The 20718-nt window shown below is 36.4% G+C and overlaps 1 protein-coding gene across 1 annotated transcript in view; it reads right to left on the bottom strand.

The window, feature by feature from the left end:
- Nucleotides 1-7784: 7784 nt before the first annotated feature.
- The window catches only part of LOC145270996 (uncharacterized), a 47700-nt gene continuing 34766 nt past the window's right edge, over nucleotides 7785-20718 (bottom strand). Inside the window, exon 2 of the mRNA XM_080126562.1 lies at nucleotides 7785-15509. Coding sequence (XP_079982688.1) covers nucleotides 14494-15438 — 945 coding nt within the window. The 5' untranslated portion in view covers nucleotides 15439-15509 and the 3' untranslated portion in view covers nucleotides 7785-14493. The remainder of the gene's footprint in view (nucleotides 15510-20718) is intronic.

Consider the following 20718-nt stretch of genomic DNA (forward strand, 5'->3'; position numbering starts at 1 on the left):
TCTAATTATATACACAGATGTACAAAAAACTATATATATATATATATATATATATATATATATACACACACACACACACACACACACACACAGACTCTGATTTATGAAAGTATATACAGGGTGGGCCAAAATAAGGGTCCTATCTTTAAATTTGAATAACTTCCACAAAATAAAAGTTAAACTCACCAAACTTTATGTGTGTGTAGACTGATCCTTCCGAGATTTTTTTGAAATAAACAAAACAAATTTTGGCCGAAAAACACTTCTTAAAACTTACATGAATTTATGAATTTTTAAAAATAGGACCCTTATTTTGGCCTACCCTGTATATATATATATATATATATATATATATATATATTTATATATATATATATATATATATATATATATATATATATATATATATATATATATATATAAAATGGGTTAATAAATTCCAACGAAAGAAAGATGTATATTTAAATAAGGGAGTAGTCACCAACAATGTGTATTTTTAACATTATTTTATTATTCCGTGTCTTGGTTTTTCATTGAGAAAATAATAAAATAATGTTAAAAAATACACATTGTTGGTGACTACTCCCTTATATATATATATATATATATATATATATATATATATATATATATATAAAGAGAGAGATAGATAGATGATAGATAGATATAATATAAAGCTGAATGTGTGTGGGGGGGGTCATGAATCGGCTCCTATATGGTTGACTATTTTTTAAAAACTGATCACATATAATGATAGAAGATATATCGAAACACAGGAATGGGTATGTTTGATCTGGCAGAACGCTGGTTCATTAAAATTGTGGGGTCTGCGTTCGTGCCTGGTCGACAAAGTATGGAAATAAAAAATTTTAAAATTAAAAAAAAAACGTTTACAAGTGTTTTTGATATAGATGAACATAAGAATACTTTGATAAGTATGTTTTAACTTAAATAGGGATGGTATAATAAAATTGTGGGGTGTGCGTTCGCGCCTGGCCTCTATAGAATGGAAATAGGCACAAACTTTAATAAAGACTTTTCATATCTATCTGCGTAAGTATACTTTGATAATTATGTTTCAGTTTGAAGAAATATGGTATAATAAAATTATGGGGGGGGGGGGTCGTTCGCACCTGACCTCCAGAGAATGGAATTATGTCACAAAGTTTAACAATTTTTTTTTAATATAGATCAACAGAATATTGTGATAGGTGTTTCAGTGTGAACAAGTATGGTATAATGAATTATGGCGTTTATCTATTTTATTTTTACTTTCATCATATTTTGCTTTGGTTTTGATACCCCCAAATTCGAAGCTATCTTTTTACAACCCTTCCTTTGCATAACCTATCATACTTTCATAAATCAGAGTCCATTTTCTGTAGGCTGTTTTTGAACCCGGTCAACGACGGGTACTTTTGCTAGTATAAAAGGCAATATAAGTTACTTTTCTACTTAACTGGATCAGTTTTTTAGTGTTTTTCGAACCGAATGAACAGTTTACATTAAATAAAAACACTAAAAACTTAACCAGTTAGGTAGAAAAGTAACTTATCTTGCCTTTGGTAACATTTATTTGTTTTTTGACAACTTTTTCGTACCTCTATGGATTGTAAAACAAGCTCATTGTTGTTAAGAGACCAAGCCATCTAAAAGCAGAGTACTTGCACCTGCAGTTTAAATACGAGGGAGAAATCATTATTTTAAACTATGACCGAAGCATGAAATAAATAACAAAAAAGTTAAACTGAAGAACGATTGCTTCCGGAAAATATAAATTAACCTAAAATTAACATTTCTTACTTTATTTAATATTTAGAATTATTTATTTGTTCGAAAAAAAAAAAACAAAGCTATTTTATTAAAATCCAATATTGCTTTCATTATAAAATTGTTTTATTAAAATTAGATTTTCTTACGCAAACTTTTCAAGCAATGTTTTTACAATTATATTTTGGTAAATTTTTATACAATAAATGTTTTGCTTTTCAAATGGCGCTCGCCCAGGTTAAACAAGTATGAATATGTTTTTTTTTTCATTTTCTGTTTTTAATAAAAAAAAATTTTCATGAAAAACTTTCCCGTTTTCATTAATTAAATCCAAACATTTCTAATTAAATTATGGATATATGTTCTCTTTCACTTGATTTATTTATCTTTTTTTTCTTTCCGGAAGTTTAATTTTTCGTTATTTATTTCTAACTTCGCCATAGTTTAAAATACTGATTTCTCCCTTGGATTTGGACAGCAGGTGCGTGAAATAAAATGGCGTCTCCAATTTCGGTGATAAAGTGTAGAAGCATCAAAAGCAGACTGTAAAAATATTACTTAAAAAAAAATCTAAATGTCTCAATATATTTTATTATTAGGTTGATGCAAAAATAATGTTTGTTTTTTTTATATACAGCTGAACGTCAAAAAACGATTTTATTTTTGCACCAACCTAATAGTAATTATTAAGATGGACGTGTTAAAAAAAAAAAGTCTAAATGCGATAACAATAGTTTTATTTCATTTTCAAAAACATACTAAACTAGCAGGATTCGTGTACCGGCATTGCCCTGTAAACTTACTTACTTACTTTACAAATGAGTCACCACTTATCCAGGCTCGGGAGCAACTCGATGATAAGGGTTAATGAATGTACTGTGGTCATATTTACTTCGATCGATCTAATGTATGGAGTGCAGCGACTACACGTCACTACCAGTCTATTTTCTTTTTCACTGGTAGTGACGTGTAGTCGTTGCACTCCATACATTAGATCGATCAAAGTAAAAGTAATAGTGCCATTACTAGAAACCATACATTAGGTAGAAATAAAATATTCTCAGATCTATAAATAGAAATGACGCAATAGTCACAGATGTTCACCTACGTAATACTATATAAGCACTTACAGCATGAAAACAACGCAGTATGCCTCCCCCGCGAAAGCGACGTCGGACCAAACTAGAATTCACTGTACTTGGATACGACTTCCTCGGACCGGGCACCGACGCCAAAAAGTTTAAGTTCACCCCTCGAAACAAACTAGACCTACCGGCGAAACAACACGATATAGCATACGGAGACCCGAGCAAAAGTACAGAGGAAGCGGATGAAGAATTCATCAAAAACACCAAGGGCACTGGAATCATCGGAGATATCGCTAGGACCGCTATTAAGGCAAAACACGCACTTGGATTGGACAGTTATTTCCGAGGTGATCTCACCGTGGTTGCTGCTGATAGCACTGACAATATACCTGGGACGCAAATGGACGAAGGTGCTGCTGAAACGTCGACGGAATCAGGATCAAACGGATGGGAAGGGATCCACTATGGGCCGCACATCCAAACAGAAACCGGAAACGTCCAGCGCACGTACACAGTCAAAAGAACTTTCAGAAACTTAATCCAAACTTCAAACATGAACGCATGCAGAGCAACGTTCCACAAATACGAATCGAGCGGAAAATACGAGGACATAGGCGAATATGCCTGGGCACAACCGGTATCAAAAGACTACATAGTACCATACTTCCTAACGACATGGGTAAAGCAGAACCAATGGGAACACTTGATGAACACTGCAACCGCATACAGAGTAAAGAGCATAGGTTGCGAGATTAAAAACGTCATATGCGGAGAATGGTTAACCAAAAACAACGAGGAAGTATTCGTACCAAATCCTCAGCCAACACAACCTGTGATGTCAGCATGTACAAGCTACACGATTGGCGAGACCAACCGCATTACGAAATACGCCAGGGCGACAGCTTCTCGCATAAGTGGGAAAATCCGAGCCTACTAAAACGTCCGCTAACTAACATAATGAGCGAGGGTAACTACACCATACAAGGTGCGCTGATGTCAGGAGCAAGTCTAATGGAAAACGCAATTCACAACGGCCAAAAGACAGCATGGGACGGAGGTGTAGCAGTGGCAACAGCTCCATGCTACGGAACATTGGCACAACATGCAGAGGACAACTTAGCACACGGGTCAGCACGAAAGAGAGGACGAGCAGAACTACAGGAGGACTTAGTACAGACAGAGGTTGCAGACGTTAACTTCGACCACATGAAAGGACGTAAAGCGAACACAACACCTAAGGACGCAAAGAAACAACGCAGTAAACACAAGGACATCTACCACGGAGCACGTACGGGTTACATACAAACAGGGGGAAGTTTCACCGTAGCCAACAGGACAGTCAAACAAATCCCTATATACGTCCGAGGATCCACCGCAAATGATACTGATCAACGTACCAGAAATAATGAGGCCATCAGGGTCACCAGGGATACTGTACTTTACGTTCGTGCTCACTTACATGGTGGAACTAGAGATTTGGTACGAATCTTACAAACATCCGAGCAAACTTCCTGTAAACAACCACAACTGTGCACTAATAGGAGTGGACGACGACTGGCACTACGAATTACACAACATAGTCGCACCGAACAGACACCTGCACGGACAGATCCCCAAAGGGATGCTACATGGACACGGCACATACATTGCAAAGGACACCCACACGGGTGTCACCATTGGCTACAACCACGGAAAGTTTGTGAACAAATAACAGGACACGCCCTACAGGAGGCGTGGACTAAAAATCACTGACTTCGCTAAAATTTAAACCAAGTCAGCAAAATCTCATTTACGCCACACATATCCCATTCGCAAAGTCAGCAAAATCTGATCCTGCAGGAATGTGCAGACCTAAGGGAAAAATCATTATAAATAAGACAGCCTGGGAAAGGATCCTCAGACAGCGACGATGGAGGCACAGACACAACACGAGGAGAAGGCCCGCTTCAACGACTACGTTCTCTCCGACACCCACGTTGGACGAAAACTAACACCGTACACATGGGTGTACAGATGGAGACGGACCAACTCCTTCGTCGTAAAACAAGACCAACAACATATACCGCCCTTCCGAAAATCATGCACCTTCAATGAAAACGATCGAGAAAACTCGTTACTGGCAAACCTGCTCGACCAACGACCGAACATTGTGGTATATCACAAGGCCGGACCAAGCCGGTTAAAGAACTGCTCGGATGTGGACCACTTTCACGTTATTAGTTGGCATTACGAGCATCCCACCAGCGAATACGGGTTCAGCCGACTAAAGAAGACGCTGCAGGACCGTGGTGAACAGCCGTACACCATGACTTGTCCAAAAGTATACAGTCCTTACGGGCTGTGTACTTACTTAACGACAGATCCAAACATCAGAACGGTGCTATCGGCGGGGAACCTGACTACAGACAGACAACTGGCAATGTTGCGTCAATTAACAGACAAGACCATCAGAGAACCAAGTCCAGAACTGGAGGAGTCGCGCCTTGCAAACAAATCTGACAGCCTGAGGGGTCAGAAATACGACTTCCTCACCAAGATCATGAAAAAGGCCAATTCTACGGACGTCGGAGACTTGATGATCTACTGTGCTAAGACAGCAAAACCATCGACCAGACAGACATGGGCAAGCATTCATAAGAACACGGCAAACCTCGCAAACATCATCGCCGCAGCCGCTACAGACGTACAGATACAAAGCAGAGTCACGCCTATCCACGAACAGATACGGGAAAAACACGAGCTGTTCTCGGCTATGACTCACCAATACTGGCCGGTACAAAAGTCGCTAGACATCTACGACGAATGGCTGGAGTACCACCAGATCGATGTGGACGAGTTCGCGATGGGAACGTTCGAGGTTTGTCACAAGATACGACCAAAAAAAAACGCACTGCACATCACCGGACCATCCAATTCGGGCAAATCTTATATCCTACGAAGCATCAGGAACGGTCTGATGAACGCCGGACGAATGAGATGCCAGGCAAGTGATAACTTCACTTTCGGCAGCTGTGTGGACAAGAGTCTCATATTCACGGAGGAAATGTGGTTCACGCCACAGAACGTCGAGGAAGCTAAATGCATCCTGGAAGGCACGGACACCTACGTGAACGTGAAACATCAGAGCGAGCGGATCCTAAAACGCACGCCCTGCTTGTCCACCAGCAACGACGAGCCATGGCGACATGTGGCCAACGAAAAGCAGGCCATGATCAACAGAATGTTCCTGTTCACAACCCGGACGGCTATGGACGACCTAAAAGGATGGGGAACGCTGGAACTGAACCCGCTGATGTGGCTGACTATATGGCGTAAACACATCACGGAATACCGGCGTGACGGATACATCCCGAAGGCAGGAAAGACGACCGTACAACCTAAACCATTCAGCAGGTACACGTGGGACGAGGAGGACGAACACAGTCTTTCGAAAAAAACTACAGGTACGTGACGTACGGCGCAACTTACTACCTGAAATGAACGAACAGTGCGAACTAGACCCTAACCAACCAGCCCAGGTATGTCTGACACACGGACACCCCATAAACTGTCCGACACCACCAAACGACTCCGACACGACATTACCATTTACCGACTCCGACTTAGAAGAACTTATGACACCTAGTAATTCGCCGTCGGTGCCACCAGACACAGACAATACGGACCTGATCATAATCACTGACAGCGACGACTCCAAAGAAAACACCGACGAAAAAAAAACAAAAAAAAAAAACATCAACGAATTCACTTTAATACGGGACAGAGAACTGCACACACGTATACACATAACTCACAAACAAACAAAATCCTTGCAGACATTGGTAATGTACTGCGAGGAATTGCTGACAGACTCTGACTGAGAAAAAAGAAATCCATCTATGGTCTAAGTCTAAGGTGTCATGGCCGCCAAAAAACTTTTTCCTATCTAATGTCTGTTCTTTCTATTATTATTATTATGACTATTATTGGAATTAATATTATTATTGGAATTAATATTATTATTGGAATTAATATTATTATTGGAATTAATATTATTATTGGAATTAATATTATTATTGGAATTAATATTATTATTGGAATTAATATTATTATTGGAATTAATATTATTATTGGAATTAATATTATTATTGGAATTAATATTATTATTGGAATTAATATTATTATTGGAATTAATATTATTATTGGAATTAATATTATTATTGGAATTAATATTATTATTGGAATTAATATTATTATTGGAATTATGATTGTAATTGCAATATTATTGTATAATAAATATATATATATATAATACCATACATGTGTTTGTATTTTAATATTTTTCTACTGCATGACGCATGACATGAGATGCATGAAATTATTTTTCAGAACCACCAGACATTAGATGAATGAAAGTTTTTCTACGCGCGCGCGTCATATTTCTATAAACTCTATAAGGTAAGGTATTAGAGCATGGCACTAAGTGGCAACTTAGATAAGTCCAATTCTCTCGTATTCTATTTTATTCAAAACCTGTCAGAGAAAATAAAAAAATCTCTATGTAGGGTGCCCCCCCTCCACCATTAAACGTTTAATTGTGGAGGGGGGCACCCTACATAGAGATTTATAGTTTTCAATTTAGGTGCTAGCCAGCAAAATTATAGCCTGACTATGAATATTTTTTGCTAACTACTTTGCTTTGAGAATGAAAGCCATCCTTTTTGAATATGTATGGATGTAGATGTGACTCGGTAGGGCCCTTCTGTAAGTTGGAGATTTCGTGAAAGTTATCGTTAACGGTCCCAGTGATACTTTACCACTTTCGACTTATAGTTGTATGTAAATACGTCATCTGATATCAAAATTAAAAATTCTGCAAGAACTTTATTTAATTGAAATTTTATTATTGAGATGAGTATTATCCTCATCTTTTAAATTGTTGTTTTGTTAGGACACTTCTGTAAGTTGGAGATCTCGTGAAAGTTATCGTTAACGGTATCAGTGATACTTTACCACTTTCGACTTATAGTTGTATGTAAATACGTCATCTGATATCAAAATTAAAAATTCTGCAAGAACTTTATTTAATTGAAATTTTATTATTGAGATGAGTATTATCCTCATCTTTTAAATTGTTGTTTCGTTAGGACCCTTCTGTAAGTTGGAGATCTCGTGAAAGTTATCGTTAACGGTACCAGTGATACTTTACCACTTTCAACTTATAGTTGTATGTAAATACGTCATCTGATATCAAAATTAAAAATTCTGCAAGAACTTTATTTAACTGAAATTTTATTATTGAGATGAGTATTATCCTCATCTTTTAAATTGTTGTTTCGTTAGGACTCTTCTGTAAGTTGGAGATCTCGTGAAAGTTATCGTTAACGGTACCAGTGATACTTTACCACTTTCAACTTATAGTTGTATGTAAATACGTCATCTGATATCCAAATTAAAAATTCTGCAAGAACTTTATTTAACTGAAATTTTATTATTGAGATGAGTATTATCCTCATCTTTTAAATTGTTGTTTCGTTAGGACCCTTCTGTAAGTTGGAGATCTCGTGAAAGTTATCGTTAACGGTACCAGTGATACTTTACCACTTTCAACTTATAGTTGTATGTAAATACGTCATCTGATATCAAAATTAAAAATTCTGCAAGAACTTTATTTAATTGAAATTTTATTATTGAGATGAGTATTATCCTCATCTTTTTAATTGTTGTTTCGGTAGGATCCTTCTGTAAGTTGGAGATCTCGTGAAAGTTATCGTTAACGGTACCAGTGGTACTTTACCACTTTCGACTTATAGTTGTATGTAAATACGTCATCTGATATCCAAATTAAAAATTCTGCAAGAACTTTATTTAATTGAAATTTTATTATTGAGATGAGTATTATCCTCATCTTTTAAATTGTTGTTTCGGTAGGATCCTTCTGTAAGTTGGAGATCTCGTGAAAGTTATCATTAACGGTACCAGTGATACTTTACCACTGTCGACTTATAGTTGTATGTAAATACGTCATCTGATATCCAAATTAAAAATTCTGCAAGAACTTTATTTAATTGAAATTTTATTATTGAGATGAGTATTATCCTCATCTTTTTAATTGTTGTTTCGGTAGGATCCTTCTGTAAGTTGGAGATCTCGTGAAAGTTATCGTTAACGGCACCAGTGGTACTTTACCACTTTCGACTTATAGTTGTATGTAAATACGTCATCTGATATCCAAATTAAAAATTCTGCAAGAACTTTATTTAATTGAAATTTTATTATTGAGATGAGTATTATCCTCATCTTTTAAATTGTTGTTTCGGTAGGATCCTTCTGTAAGTTGGAGATCTCGTGAAAGTTATCATTAACGGTACCAGTGATACTTTACCACTGTCGACTTATAGTTGTATGTAAATACGTCATCTGATATCCAAATTAAAAATTCTGCAAGAACTTTATTTAATTGAAATTTTATTATTGAGATGAGTATTATCCTCATCTTTTTAATTGTTGTTTCGGTAGGATCCTTCTGTAAGTTGGAGATCTCGTGAAAGTTATCGTTAACGGCACCAGTGGTACTTTACCACTTTCGACTTATAGTTGTATGTAAATACGTCATCTGATATCCAAATTAAAAATTCTGCAAGAACTTTATTTAATTGAAATTTTATTATTGAGATGAGTATTATCCTCATCTTTTTAATTGTTGTTTCGGTAGGACCCTTCTGTAAGTTGGAGATCTTGTGAAAGTTATCATTAACGGTACCAGTGATACTTTACCACTGTCGACTTATAGTTGTATGTAAATACGTCATCTGATATCCAAATTAAAAATTCTGCAAGAACTTTATTTAATTGAAATTTTATTATTGAGATGAGTATCATTGTACTCTTGTAGCCTATGTCCCTGAAAGTAGACCCCTACATCAAAGTGGCAATGTGCCTTGTTTGGGGTGAAAATGTAATAAAAAGAAAAACGTCGTTCATATCTTTTAAAAACGACTTTCAGACGTTATTAAAAATCTCCCTCCTTTTAGCAACGCAAGCTCCTCTCCTTTTTTGAATTTCCAACGTCTTTTTCCGTTTCTGAAGTAGAACAGCGTCACACTTTGCACATGAAATATTTTCAAATATTTGTACTGGTGTTTTTGTTTCTTAATCTCACTCACCCAGAGGAAGTCTTGAAATAAAGACGAAACGTTGATGAACACATAACTTGGTTTGTTCCGTTTCATTTCTCTATTTCCATTATTCTCATCATATATAGAGTTTCACAGTTTATCTTTCCTCTCTCAGCTTTGTTTAATCCGGCATCATTGACTTCTACTAAGGTTTCTTCTTTTTCCTTGGCCTATGTCAGGTATAACAGCTCCGTTTTCTAGGTAGGTAGTTGTAAGAATTGCAAAGTTTTAAAGGATTGTGTATGAGTTATTTCAAAATGTTTACGTATGTTTGTTTTTTAAAGAATTTTATTTAAATACAAACTGGCATGTGTTTGTAATTTTTTTTTTTAAATAAGAATTGTATCTGTGTATGTGTTTTAAAGAAAAATTGTGCTTAAATACGAATCAGGATGGTTTTTTTACTTGAAAGTCACCACTTGTCAAAGCCCAAAGACTACTCGAGAAGGATAAAGGTTAATGAACGTAAGATAGTAGTGTAGTAATTGTTAATAATGTGAATTGGGTAAAATTTGGGTACTCCTGCAGTATTTTACCCACCGATTTCACGATCTTAGCCGAGCGTTGACGAACGCTTCCGGCGCTAACGCCGACGAAAGCCGAGAATTCGGAGCTATGGTGCAAGAACGCTAAAAGTATGTGAATAGCAACAACATTACAAGGAAAAGATATTACACACACACACACAACAAAATGGATAAAATTAATACAAAAAATTTGGATAAAATAAATCACAAACACTTACCGTAAGTTTTTTTTGAAGTAAAATAAATTTATTTTGTTGAAAATTTTTTTGTTTTTTTGGTTCATTTTGTTTTCCGATAGCTTTTTTTTTGGGGGGGGGGGTAAGCAACAGTAATAAACACTTCAATGTTTTTTTTTTTTGTGTTTTTAACAAAACGTTATTAAACAGTAACAACAATGTTTTTTTTTTTTGTTTTTTTTTCAGTAATGTTTGTAAGGGGGAGGAACAACAATTACTGTTTATCTTTAGTTCCGACTGGAAGATTTTCTACTGACTGTAGAGGCAAAGTAGGGAGCAAAGGGTTTTCAGAGGATGTGGAAAGAAGAAGCTCCTTCCCAAACCGGGTAGCCTTCCGCGAATTGATTTATTATGGAGACAAAAGGGTTGTGTCCCAATTTTTGTCTCCACATAAATTCGCATAAATATGTTTCCAACAACTCTCGGTTTTTTTTTTTTTATCGCTAAATTAAATAGCTGAAATGAAAGGCTGTGTATTTTTACTTTGAACAATAAAATAACTGAAATGAAACGCTATGTGTGTAATTTCAATGAAAATTATTCGTCTGCTGCGCGTTCGTTTGAAGCGCCCTGATTGGCTGATAGAGTATCGTACCGCTCGCCATGTTCCGGCGTTTTCCGACGGATGTCGATCAACGCTCGGCTAAGATCGTGAAATCGGTGGGTAAAATACTGTAGGAGTACCAAAATTTGATTATTTATGGATGTTGTATTCAACTGGGAAGTAGGCCAGCAGGACAGTGTTCTACAGGCAGGCAGAAATGAAGAAGCTTTGTTCACAGAATCAGCATTTAGATTTAGCCACAGGCAGAGAGGGGAAATCGTTTATAGTGGTTATAGCTAGTCGAGTTTTTAAATACAAACTTGCATGTGTTTCACACTCAATCTTTTCACTGGTGTTTTCTTAAATTGAAACTCCTTAATAAAACATGTTCACATACATCATAAGAATAATAATTTTTGATTTTTTTTTTCATTTTCTTCCTTTGAAGATTGTAACGCTGGGTATGAGGCAGCCAAACCAACTGCCAACATTGCCCTTTTCTGTAGCACCTATAATAACTGGTATGATTGATATCTCCCCAAGATTCCAATTTCTTTTCATATCATGAGACCTTAAGTAATCTAATTTACCAAATGGCAAGTGCTCGTCTGAATTCCAATCTATATATCCATGACAGTTCCAAAACATTTATACTGAAAGGGTTATCTTCCTGTGAAAAAGTATGGCTCAGAGTTGATCGAGTTAGGAAACCATTAGAAGCACCGTACTCAGGTCCTTATAAAGTTTTGACTCGATCAGATAAGCATTATCAGATCAATATGAACAACGGTACTCATACACACGTATCAATAGATAAATTACTGTGCACTCTTTAACCCCTACCCTCTACCCTGGGCCCTGATACTCCACCAAACTAGATGAATTCTGTTTTAGTATTATAAAAAATATATCACTTTCTGCAATATTTATTGATTTCTTAAATAATATTTCCTTTTTATTCACAGGTGATGATTATCGTGATGAAGAAATTACCTCATCTAACTTACATATGTTGGATAGAAATTGTACCTTTTTATAGTCGTTTTGCAAAATTTAAATATGAAAGCAATTGCTACCATCTAACATAATTCTTGCGTTTTTTTGTTTTTTGGATTTTCTTCCTTTAAAGATTGTAATGCTGGGTATGAGGCAGCCAAACCAGCTGCCAACATTGCCCTGCTTTTTATTGAAACCAACCGAGAGCTCTTTTTAGTATCCTTGTTGTTCCCTTAAGTGCAATTGTCTGGATCTCTTTTGCACTTGGTTCACCAGGAATATTAGTTAGGTAGGACTTTAGGTTCTTCTTCATAAGCCATGTGGCACCTATAATAACTGGTATGATTGATATCCCCTTTAAGTTCCAGTTTCTTTTCATATCACACATGAGACCTTGATATTTGGTCTGTTTCTCCCTTTCAGCTCTGTTCAGACCTCCATCATTAGGAACGCTCACTTCAACCAAGGTTGCTACTCTCTCTGACTTTTTCCATATAACTATGTCAGGTTTCACAGCAGCATTTTCAAGGTAAGTAGCTGTAGGGATTACATGGTCGTAATGTATGGTATATAAGTCAGTTCCAACTGTTCTTTCAGATTGATGTTCTCCCAGGACTTGCTGCTATACTAGATATTAAATTTTTTATAGATGGTCTAGTAAAAATGGCTCAGCCCCCGTTTGGCAAGATTAGTCAAGACAATTTTGACCTATTTTTGTCTCTTAAGTGCTTAGTCAATTTGGACAAGATTATTCGAGACAATTACAGTTGACACCTGATCATAATCTTTGCACAATACTGACTTCAACCAAGGTTGCAACTCTCTCTCTCTCTGACTTATTCCATATAATGCTGTCAGGTTTCATAGCAGCATTTTCAAGGTAGGTGGCTGTAGGGATTACGACCATGTAATCCCTACGGTATCCCTATGGTATATAAGTCATTTTCAACTTTTCTTTCAGGTTTATGTTTCACTAGTATGTATTTTTTACACAAATACTCTTCAACTTGCTGAGAGTAAGGCTTTTTTGAGAATTATACTAGCGGAAAGGGAAACCATATCACTTATGTTACCATTACTATTGTTTTAAAAGTTGCTACTCTTTCTGACTTATTCCACATAACTATGTCAGGTTTCACAGCAGCATTTTCAAGGTAGGTGGCTTCTGTAAGGAATTTTTTCTCGGTAAAGAATTTCCGCAAATTTGACAAAAAAGAAAAAGGTTTTTCTTGCTCGTGTGTTCCTGTAAACTAGTCACAAATGCCATAGTTGACGATGAATAAGGATGATCACCTTAATATTTGCTCTGTTTCTCCCTTTCAGCTCTGTTCAGACCTTGATCATTAGGGACATTCACTTTAACCAAGGTTGTAACTCTCTCTGAATTTTGCTTTTTTAAAAATTTTATTCTACTTTAGTAAGTTTTAAAAGACCAAGGGGCTAATCCCTCCTTGAGCTAACACTTGATTCTGTTATGATTTAAATTTATATCCGAAGAGATGCTGTTTCCTTTACGGCTGCTATTTCTATTTCGTTACAGCTTGGTCTTCCAGGGATTGCTTCTAAGAATTTATGAAGATCCTTTTTATTAAACCATCTTCTATCACAAGCGATATAATGTTTATTTCTTTCAGAGACCATGTCATTTTTAGATCATTTTTAAGGTCCTGATATTTTGTGCTTTTCCTGTTCAGCTGTGTGATAGCATGTGCATTTTGAGATTGGGTTAGGGTTAGTGATGGAATTAATGGTAGGAGTTAGTGATGGAAATTAGGGTTAATGATGGGGGTTAGAGTTAGTTGGGGGGTTACCAATGGTGGATAGTGATGGTATGTGTATTTTGAGATTGGGTTAGGATTCGGGTTACGGTTTAATGATGGAATTAATGATAGGGGTTAATGATGGAAATTAGGGTTAATGATGGAAATTAGTGTTAGTGATGGGGGTTAGAATTAGTTGGGGGGGGTTAACAATGGTGGTTAGTGATGCTATGTGTACTTTGAGATTGGGTTAGGATTAGGGTTACGGTTTAATGATGGAATTAATGATAGGGGTTAATGATGGAAATTAGGGTTAGTGATGGGGGTTTGAGTTAGTTGGGAGGTTAACAATGGTGGTTAGTGATGGAGGTTGGGGTTAATGATGGGTAAAGGTTGGTGATAAGAAAAAAATATTTCACACAGAATGTTTTCGTACGTGTTTTCTTAAGTTTGAACTCATCGAAAAAGCGTGTCCACATATGTCACAAGAATAAGGCTTTTCACCCGTGTGCGATCGTATGTGTTTTTTGAGATCGGAACTGCTCGCAAACGCGGATGCACATTGGTTGCACGCGAATGGCCGCTCACCAGTGTGCGTCTTTTGATGCTCTTTCAAATTGTAACTACGTGCAAATTCTGAACCGCACGTGATGCACCGATAGGATTTCTCACCAGTGTGTGTCAACATATGCAGCTTTAAACTCGAACTCTGCACAAATCGGGCATCGCATAAAGTGCAGCAATATGGCCTTTCCCCAGTGTGGATGCGGACGTGTTTCTGCAAACTGGAATTAACGGAAAACGACGAACCACATTCTTCACACGAATATGGTTTTTCTCCTGTGTGAGTTCGAACATGTGTTTTCAACGAAACGCGTTGCGAGAATGATGATCCACACGATTCACAACGATATGGTTTTTCTCCTGTGTGTATCCTAACATGCTTCCGCAACTGCGAGCTCGTTGAAAATCTCGAGCTGCAGTCAACACAAGAATATGATTTCTCGCCTTTGTGTGTCTGGATATGCTTTTTTAAGTCAACACTGGTTATAAATGCAGACTCGCATACCCTGCATGTGTACGTCTTCGTGTCAGGATGCGTCTGCAAGTGTTTGTCTAAAATGCAAAGCTGTGCAAATTTGGAGTCGCAAACTTTGCAAGCATAAGTTTTTTCGCCCACGTGTCGACGCCGATGACTCGTTACGGCAGATTTCTGCGAAAAGGCCGATCCACATATTTCGCAGGTATATGGCTTTTCGCCCGTGTGCATGCGCAGATGCACCTGCAGTTTTGAGTTGCATGAAAATATGGAACCGCATACTTCACAAGAACACTGTCGCTTTTCAGCAGATGTTTCCATCTGTGTTTTCTTGAATTGTCAACAGTCTTGAAAATTCTATCCGTTTATTCATTGGCCACCATTGTGATTATCTGTGAAAAAAAGTAATATTTTTTAATTAATTGGAATGTTTATTGAGATGAGTATTATCCTCATCCTTAAGTTCTTGCTTCATGATGCGTTTGTCAGGTGACAACCATGATGGGATAGGAACTCCGAATCTCCTAACTGCATTCTCAGCAATTACTGCCTTCCATAGTTGTCGTTGTCTCACCATCGTTGCGCAGTGGATACAGATGTTTAATTTCTACGGTTCCAGGTGAGCATAGTCTGAAAATAGTGATTTCAATCCTATGCAATGCCAGCCAGAGGCTTACTTGGCCAAAACGTAGTGAGACGACAACAACAATGGAAGTCTGTGGTTTGTGAGGATTCAAGGTTCCTATTCCGTCGAGGTTTCCACCTAACAAAGGCCAGAGGAATAGTTGTCCGAAACATTGTGAAGCAACAATTAAAGGATGGTGATAAATAAAAATAAAATATGTAAAGGTACTCATGCAGAGAATGATCCATGCTGAAATAACGTTATTATTTAAAAAGTCATTCTTAACATGGGGAGGGTGTTTTGTACCTATTCTGTCCTTTAACCTTACAATTGATGAAAACAAGTGTAGCATGCACAGTGAACGAGGCATAAAAAGAAATGACTAAGTCCATCATTTGCCCCCCCCCCACATTTAGCCCCAAAAGTCACCAAGGCCGTAACGTATTTAAATTTGAGTTCAGCACCATGCAAAACTGCTAATAAATAGACATATACAGAAAATTATAGACAAATATGGTAAAATAGTCCCAAAAATGGATTATTTTTATTAGTCCTAAAAGAACCTCTGGGGCACACCCAAGAGTTATCTCGAAGTATAGACAAGCAAAATTATATAGAAATCAATTAGTTACAACTTTTCAGAAAGTTTTATAAAAATCCAACGCATCAATTTTTTTTACAAACACAAAAGTGTCAATTTTAGCCATTTTAACCTGAAAGACACCCCTGGGGGGGATGCAACCAGAGTTTTCCCAGAACACCCATTCTTTTTCTTTTTACTCATATCATGTTTAATGTTTGTGCAAAATTTTTAAAAATTCCAAGTCGTAGTTAATGAGAAAAGTGCAGACAGATGAACGGACAAGGGTGAATTTACAAGTCCACCTCCATTTTGTTTATTGTACTGGAATACTATAACAGGTACTACACCTTGTTCATTTTGTCAGGGGACCCCAAAAAAGTGGGGATTCAGTTTCACAAATCTACATGTTCTGTTTCATAGCTATGCTACAAGGAAAGTGGGCTCTCTCTACTGTGCTAGAAAATATCCTTTATCTCTACAAGACCATGATTCACACATGTATGGAGTATTGTTGTCATATTTGGGCTGGTGCATTAGCTACTAGTCTTTCGCTCCTGGGCAGGGTTAAAAAAATCTCCGCCAACCTAATAGGTCCTGAACCGGTCAGGAGTAAAGGTCAATCCCAGAAGCTTATCAAAACATGAAGCCTCCCCAGGAGGAAAGCCATTCATTTCAATTGATGCCAGATGGGGATCACAACGTTCATGATGTAAAGATAGAAGCTTGGTTTTAGAGGCATTAAAAGTAACAAGCTACCTCTTTCCCCATTGTACCACGTGCTCAAGATCAGAGGAGAGAGAATCAGAGAACTTGGTCGTTTACTGTATTAGATGTGCTACCATAGATGGTAGTGTCATCAGCATAAATGTCTACAAATGATGTAAGGATGTAATTTTGGAAGATCATTAATGTAGATCAAGAAGAGAGTTGGGCCCAGGATGGACCCCTAAGGGTCTCCAACATTAATACTGTGAGCTTCAGATTTTTGCCCATCAACTACTACTCTTATGAGCCTAGCAAAGAGAAATGATTTAATTATTGAGAAGACATTTCCAGCTATACCATAGCTGGAGATCTTGTGAAGTAAACTTCACCATGCTCTATCAAACACCTTTGATATGTCAAGAGCAATTGCCCTAAAAAGGTTGCCCCTGTCAAGATATTCGCTAATCCTGAGATATAACTGTAAGCACATTTGCTGTAGATCTAGCAGAATGGAAATCATATTGTGTGTCACTAAGAATATTATTTTTGCTGAGATGGTTGATTACTTCTCTGTTTAACAGATTTTTTTATATATTGTTACCCCAACATGGTTCACAAAGGGGCTGAAGTAGTTAACACCTAATGATAAGACGAGCACTTATATAATGATGACACGTCATGTTTGATAGTGGGGTATCAAAACAGGTATATGTAATATAAAGGGGTTTTGAAACGGCATCAAACGATTATATGTTATATACTGGGGTGTTATATAAACAAATATTTTCAAACTATTGTCAGTGATTCCTTATTGGAAATAACAAATAGTATTCCTTGTACCTAGATTGCAACAATTCTACACTTACTTTTTTAAATATATTACAAATAAACTTGCATTATCGCAGCAGCTGCTTACCATTGATCTGCCCTGATTGTTAATTATCTTGATATAAATAAAATGAGATAACTTCAGGTGTGTGTGTGTGTTTGTGTGTGTGTGTGTTTCACAATTAGGAAACTAGAATTTGTATTTTTTAGAAATAATTTACTAATAATTAATTATGATTACAATAGAAAAATGCGAGCATCAAAAGTAATATGGTTAAGCTTAAACATGGAAAAGTAAAGGACAAGTTGTTAAAACTGGAAAAGAAAAGGACAAGATATTCTAGTAACAAATAAATTTATAACTTAAAATATTGCCGCATTAAGAATTGATTATATAATGCTATTACAATAGAAAAATGCGAGCATGAAAAGTAATATGGTTAAGCTTAAACATGGAAAAGTAAAGGACTAGTTGTTAAAACTGGAAAAGAAAAGGACAAGATATTCTAGTAAAAAATATAAATTTATAATTTAAAATATTGCCGCATTAAGAATTGATTATATAACGTTATAAATTAAATTTAAAAAAATCATAATGCTGTAATATTTTAAATTATAAATTTATTATATTTTTTACTAGAATATCTTGTCCTTTTCTTTTCCAGTTTTAACAACTAGTTCTTTACTTTTCCATGTTTAAGCTTAACCATATTACTTTTCATGCTCGCATTTTTCTATTGTAATCATAATTTTTCTAGGCTTCCAATAAATTCACTTTTTCTTTGTTTAATTTCAGTTTTATTTTTTTTTTGCCCCCATAAACACATATGTAATAACAATGAATGCCACTTGCCTGCTTTCAATAAAATTCCCTCAATTATCTCCCTTTCATTCTCTTTGTTTTACCTGTTTCTTCTCTTTCTGTGACAGCAGTGAATAAGTAGCAACAGTAGTCACCGAAGCGGCGTGGTTACTATGGAAACCAGTCATAAAAAGCGTTGCTCACCTCCTTACATATTTTATGATTTTGAACACCAGTAAATTCATCATAACTTTCGTTTTGCTGAATGACAATTGAAAATTCCTTTTCCACAATATAGTGAGAAGGTGATCTTTAAACTGTAATAATTGTTTGAAATTTGGTCGAAAAGTGATAGGGCGGTGAAGCTTTAAAGCAGTTCTAAATGACTAAAACTGCCACTTAACAATATCTTCAGCCACTAGCGTGTTTGCATGATAACTAATGAAATTGAAGATGCAGTAAAGTAAAATGAAATTTACAAATTAATTAAATTAAATCCACAAGAATGCATTTCAGTTTTTTTCATAAACAAGTCAGCTATTTTTATTATTTATTTAGTTTAAACAAGAAAAAAATTGTGGTTCTTTTAAAATTTGGAAACATTTAAAACTATCGAATAAAAATATTTCTAGCTGGAAACTATTTACATCCAATTGTTTTTCATTAATTAGCATGGTATAAGAAATTCCAACCTTTATGACCAATGCAAACTGGAGATATTCGCATATATAGAGAAAAAGAGTAAATTGAATATTAAAGCCGACAGAGGTATATTTCTTGGATAGGATAAAAACAGTCCAGCCAATTTAATATTTTTTCCTGAAAAAAATAAAATATAAAAAAAAAAAAGAAAAATGTTGCAATATTTTGGAGTAGTAATGGGGTAGTTATTTAAATGCTGCCCACCTCAGCATTATTTGGCACAAGGCCTGGAAAGTGGGAACCCCGCAGGCTCCCCTAAAGGAGGGGCACTCCTGCAGTTTTAAAAATTGCCTGAGTAACCCCGTCGGCATTCCCCGGTCGGGGCGCCTCAAGCAGCAAGCAATAAACTTGCCCCACCGGAAAGCCCGGTGGCAAGGCCTGGGAGGGTGGACCTCCTAGGTATTACCCAGGCGGTGTACCTCAGTCCAACAGGTGCTGGGCCGGTTCCCGGCCCCTCACCTGTTGGGCTGAGTATCAAGTGACGAATCCTTGACATGTACTACCCTGTCTCCCTGCAGCCGAAGCTGCTAGGAGACACTTCCCATCACAGAGTGGTAATGGGGTATGATCCCACACAGTCGGACGATTCTATTTATAAACGATGCTGCTAAGAACGGACGAATCAAATTAATTCATGTTCTGCTACAAACCAATCAGAAACCAGAATTGCTTCATAAATATTAAACCTTTTCTGGAGCAATTTCACATGTTCTTTCCCGGGTTTCGACACCGTAAGAATATTTTGTTCTGTGGAACTGTCTACTACAAACAAGTCACCTCCCAGGACTTGTGTGTAACAGCGAACCATCTGAAATTGTTCTGAAACTCAAAATGGCTTACACTTCTAGAGGTTATGCGCCCAGCGTGCGTCTTTATTTCGATGGATCCGAATCAAAGTTCGAATTGTGGCAAGTTAAATTTCTGGGATATCTACTAATCCAAAAGCTACACAAAGTACTAGAAACACAACCTAAAAACAGAAACAACCCCGACCAATGCAAACTGGAGATATTCGACCATCACTGCCTATGACACACTGTTCGTGTCCACAGGTAACAGTACAACTCTCATTCGCTGCAAGATCCACTCTCTCCAAAAATCTCTCCTTCATTTGCTTAGCCACATAGTTAAACAACACCCAAGTGACTTCATTCATGAAGTCATCACTCCAGTAAATAAATATGTACATCACGTAAGAATAAATAAAAAGAATTGTTTAAAAATGAAACATGTTTAAAAATTAAGAATTCTTTAAAAAGAAAAGAATTGTTAAAACTTAAAAACACTGTTTTAAAATAAAACAATAAATTTTTAAAAATGTTTCAAATAAAAAATTGTTTAATAATAAAAAGATTT

The sequence above is a fragment of the Euprymna scolopes genome, chromosome 46 (assembly GCF_053919585.1).
Source record: "Euprymna scolopes isolate OS-2025 chromosome 46, ASM5391958v1, whole genome shotgun sequence".
Taxonomy (NCBI): domain Eukaryota; kingdom Metazoa; phylum Mollusca; class Cephalopoda; order Sepiida; family Sepiolidae; genus Euprymna; species Euprymna scolopes.